The 4,479-nt window shown below is 45.3% G+C and overlaps 1 protein-coding gene across 2 annotated transcripts in view; it reads left to right on the top strand.

The window, feature by feature from the left end:
• Adcy10 (adenylate cyclase 10) overlaps positions 1-4,479 on the top strand; it is a 90,358-nt gene that overhangs the window by 37,845 nt on the left and 48,034 nt on the right. For both annotated transcript variants that reach the window (XM_021198155.2, XM_021198156.1), the window contains 4 exons: positions 272-463; positions 1,523-1,641; positions 1,950-2,026; positions 3,826-4,015. In XM_021198155.2, coding sequence (XP_021053814.1) covers positions 272-463; positions 1,523-1,641; positions 1,950-2,026; positions 3,826-4,015 — 578 coding nt within the window. The remainder of the gene's footprint in view (positions 1-271; positions 464-1,522; positions 1,642-1,949; positions 2,027-3,825; positions 4,016-4,479) is intronic.

Raw genomic sequence — 4,479 nt, forward strand, 5'->3', positions numbered from 1 at the left:
TGTGTGTGTGTCTCTGTGTGTGTGTCTGTGTGTCTGTGTGTCTGTGTGTGTGTGTATTTGCTTGGTTGGCTTCAATGGAAGAGATTTGGGAAATGGGTTCTAGCCATCTTCTCATTTTCCTGTGGGTTGGCTCTGTGAATTGTGCCTCATACTGAAATAGCTTCAGTTGCTGCTGAAGGCTTTCTTCCCAGTATGGACTTTGAGTACAGGCTAGAGTGGTGCTAAAAAGGTTCAGGGCATACACTGCAGAAAGCTGCCCTCTCCCTTACAGATCGATGACAAGCAGCTTCGGGGCTATTTATCTGAGCTTCGCCCTGTGACAATTGTGTTTGTAAACTTGATGTTTAAAGAGCAAGACAAAGTAGAAGTCATAGGCTCAGCCATCCAAGCTGCCTGTGTACACATCACTTCTGTCTTGAAGGTCTTCCGAGGCCAGATCAATAAGGTCTTCATGTTTGATAAGGTAAGTGCATAGTACAGAACGGGCAACTTCCCGTAGTGTAAGGTTAGCACTGAGTCCAAGGACATTGGTGAGGTGGAGGGAACCGACAAGGGGATACTTAATGTAGGACACCATTCTTTGTAACAGCTCATGAGTGGCCGACACGCCAGGCATGCCTCTCAACATTTTACCTACATTCATTAATTTAAGCCGTGTGGTTACCCTTTGTTATTGTGGTGTTTCCTGATACAGAATCTCACCATGCAACTCTGTTCTGGAACTCTCTAGACCAGACTGGCCTTGAATCAGAGCTCAGCCTGCCTCTGCCTCCTGAGTGCTGGGACTAAAGGTATGTAACACAATGCCTGGCTATGATTCCACCCTTTAAATCGTATTTTATTTTATATGTGCATATGTGCATGGGCACATGTGTGCCAAGGCATGCATGTAGAAGTCAGAGGACAATTTTCTTCAGAGGACTGTGTGAGTCTGCCTTTATTTACTGAGCTATATTTTTTTTAATTAATTAATTTTTATTTTATGTATGTGAGTTCATATACATGTATATGTCTGTGCATCACATGCATTCTTGGTGCCTAAAAAAGGTTAAAAGAGGAGCGTCATAGCCCTTGGAACTGGAATTGTAGATGAGTAAGAACTTCTGTATAGGTGCTGAGAACTAAACCAAGGTTCTCTGTAAGAGCTGCGTCATCTCTCTAGACAAACACACACACACACACACACACATACACACACAGACTCACAATCTCATGCACACACCCAGGCACACACCCTATGACTCTTTTCTTTAAACGACAGAGTCTTGATATGTTCCAAGCTGTCCTGGAACTTTGTATGTAGGCCAGGCTTTTCTGGAACTCACAGCGACCCACCTGCCTCTGCTTCCTACTTCTGGAACTACAGGTGAGCATTCATTCCCTAAGCCATCTTGACAGATTCTACCAGATACCAGGCAGACAGCAGGCTGAAACCCAATTCCGAAAGGGAAACTTGCTGTGGCAGTCCTTGGTTAGGCCTTTTGGGCTGGTACAAAGTGTATTTGCTGACTCTCGCTTACAGGGCTGCTCCTTCCTCTGTGTCTTCGGTTTCCCTGGGGAAAAGGCTCCTGATGAAATCACTCATGCCTTGGAAAGTGCCGTGGATATATTTGACTTCTGCTCCCAGGTCCACAAAATCCGGTGAGTGTCAACCCTGACACTCTTATCCAGTAGCTCCTGGGGTGTCTCAAAGCAACAGAGAAGATGGGGATACAGGAAACTGGGATGAAGAGAAAGAGTGAGTGGCTTGGTTTGATGCTTCAAGCGTTCTTTCCTTTATATCCCTTAGGTGTATATAACTGTCCTAGACTGAGCATGAAAAGAGTTATTTATTTGTAACAGCCTCCCCTCCCCTTCCTATCCTACTTCCCCAGCCTTGCCACATTTTCTACGCTCCTCATCTTTCCTGTAAATGCTCACTGTTAATCTCTTTCTACACACGGCATCAGCACCGTTTCCATCGGCGTTGCCAGTGGGATTGTCTTCTGTGGGATCGTTGGACACACTGTGAGACATGAGTACACAGGTGTGTAGAGCCGACCTAGTTTCACTCGACTTTCAACAAACAGAGCTTTGTGGGAGGGATTTTATGGGGGTGGGGGGTGGGGATGAAGATAGGGACTCTGTCCTTAGAGAGTTTATAGTCTTTCAAGGAGGAGCAAAGCCACATTGCTTTGGCCACTGACAGTGCCATGCCAGCAGTGTGTGTGACAGTGGCTTGCTCGCAGTGTGTGTTTCTGGTCCCATGGATGAGTATAGGAAATATGAAGCCACCCACATGGTGAGTCACAACCATATGTAACTCTAATCCGGGTTGATCTGAAGGCCCTCTGAGGGTGCCATACATACATGCAAACAAAATACTCATACATAAAATAGTAAAATAAATAAGGCAAACTTTTGTTGGCTTTTGTTGTTGTCTTAGAGATAGGGTTTCTCTGTGTAGCCCTGGCTGTCCTGGACCTCACTCTATAGACCAGGGTAGCTTCAAATTCAAGAGATCTGCCAGCCTCTGCCTCTCAAGAAAAAAAAAATTTTCAAGTATGAAGTCATTGGAGATATTTTCAGAATCCTTGGCCTGTTGGCCCCAGAATCCCCAATGACCAGGTCTGGTTACTCACTGAGCTGATGTGATCATAAAAGAGGTAAGCAGCTGTGCAGCAAGACAAGGCTTTATTCAATGTAGCCACAGCAAAAGGAACAGGGGAGCCAGCATCTTACCCTTCCCTCTTCAAAGTGTTGATGGTAGAATCAGGGGTATACAGAGGGGGAATGAAAGGAACGGGGCAAGAAATACACAAAGATGGGCAGAAATGGCCAAACTGTGCTCTGTACATCGGTCTCATGGGAGATGGTTACTTGAGATCCCTATACTGAAAGGATCACCTGCAGGGCTCAGCGTCCCTGACATTTGAGAAAAATTGAGGAGGAGAAATGACTCAAGGAGAAATGTATGTCATGACAGGGACTGATGTGTTAAACTTTTTGTAGCCTGAGGAATCCAATGTAGGTCCAATGTTTGTAGGTCAAATGTTCCCATAAGCTCCTGTGCTTGAACACATGACCTCCTGATGGTGATGCTGGTCTGGGAGGCTGTGGGACCTTTGGAACTATGGCCTACCCAGCACAAATGGACCATCAGGAGCTCAGCAACAGAGTGATGCCATGTCTCAAAACAAAACAAAAGCATAGCTAGACATATGGTGGTGTCTTTAATCCCAGCACTCCAGAAGCAGGTGGATCTCAGTAAGTTCAAGGCCAGACTGGTCTACAGAGTGAGTTCCAGGAGAGTCTGGGTTGTTACACAGAGAAACCATATCTCAAAAAACAAAGCAATGCCCCAATAAAACACACACACACACACACACACACATGCACGCACGCACACACACATTGAATTACCAAATGAAGTTTTTATTCAGCAGGCATACACTATTTTGAGGGTCCGTTCCCTTAGACCAACACACTACTTGTCCACTTTATCACAGAAGATCAGCTATTATCTTATCCACAAGTCCTCAGGCCCGTGACCATCCCCCTTACAAACACCCCACTACACTTAAGGCCTTTTTTATCCCAGAACAGACCATCCTTTTGGTATCCTAGGTTGGACAGAAACCTTGCTACTGACTGAGTTAACTGTTGAAGATTGCTTGAAATAGGCCCTGTCCGACTGAAGGCTAAACTCATGTGCCATTCACGACAGGCAGAAGAAATAAAGGGAAAAGGTCATTGGGGGGGGGGGGGAATCCTCCCCCAGTTACATGGAGTTTAACAGTTTTCCTTGTTGGTTTTCTCTTCTCGGACTTCTCCTGCCTGTTACAGTCATTGGTCAGAAGGTCAATATTGCTGCCAGGATGATGATGTACTACCCAGGCATCGTGACCTGCGACTCTGTCACATATGATGGCAGCAACCTCCCAGCCTACTTTTTTAAAGAGCTTCCGAAGAAAGTTATGAAAGGAGTTGCAGATCCCGGACCAGTGTATCAGTGTTTGGGCCTCAATGAGAAAGTGTGAGTGTGGGTATTGACTGCTATATTTTTTAGTAAAGGGGTGATTTTGGTAGCAAACAGTTGGTGCCCTATCTGAGGTTCAAAACCATTTCATGAAGCTAAAATCTATATCTTCCCAGACCTGGGTTCAGGCTTTAAATATCCCTCATCTTTCTCCATTCTACTAATATTGTAGCAAGATAGAAGCTCATTCTTTGGACAGGCTTGAGAGTCTAAGGGCATTTCTTCAGCAGCTGTGCAAACAGATCAGAGAGTCCCCTGATTTCAGTACAAACAGACAGATCTGGTCACCATTCAGTACTCACTGATTATATTAATCGTAGGCCCAGCATCAAGAGAGTTAAAAGAGGACAAGATATTGTTCTGGGTCTTTGCTAAAGCCCAGTTTAGATGTGTGGCTATCCCTTTGGGTTTAAAATTGTTCAGCCAGGCAGCAGTGGCACACTCCTTTAATCCCAGCACTC

The sequence above is a fragment of the Mus pahari genome, chromosome 5, assembly GCF_900095145.1.
Source record: "Mus pahari chromosome 5, PAHARI_EIJ_v1.1, whole genome shotgun sequence".
Classification (NCBI taxonomy): domain Eukaryota; kingdom Metazoa; phylum Chordata; class Mammalia; order Rodentia; family Muridae; genus Mus; species Mus pahari.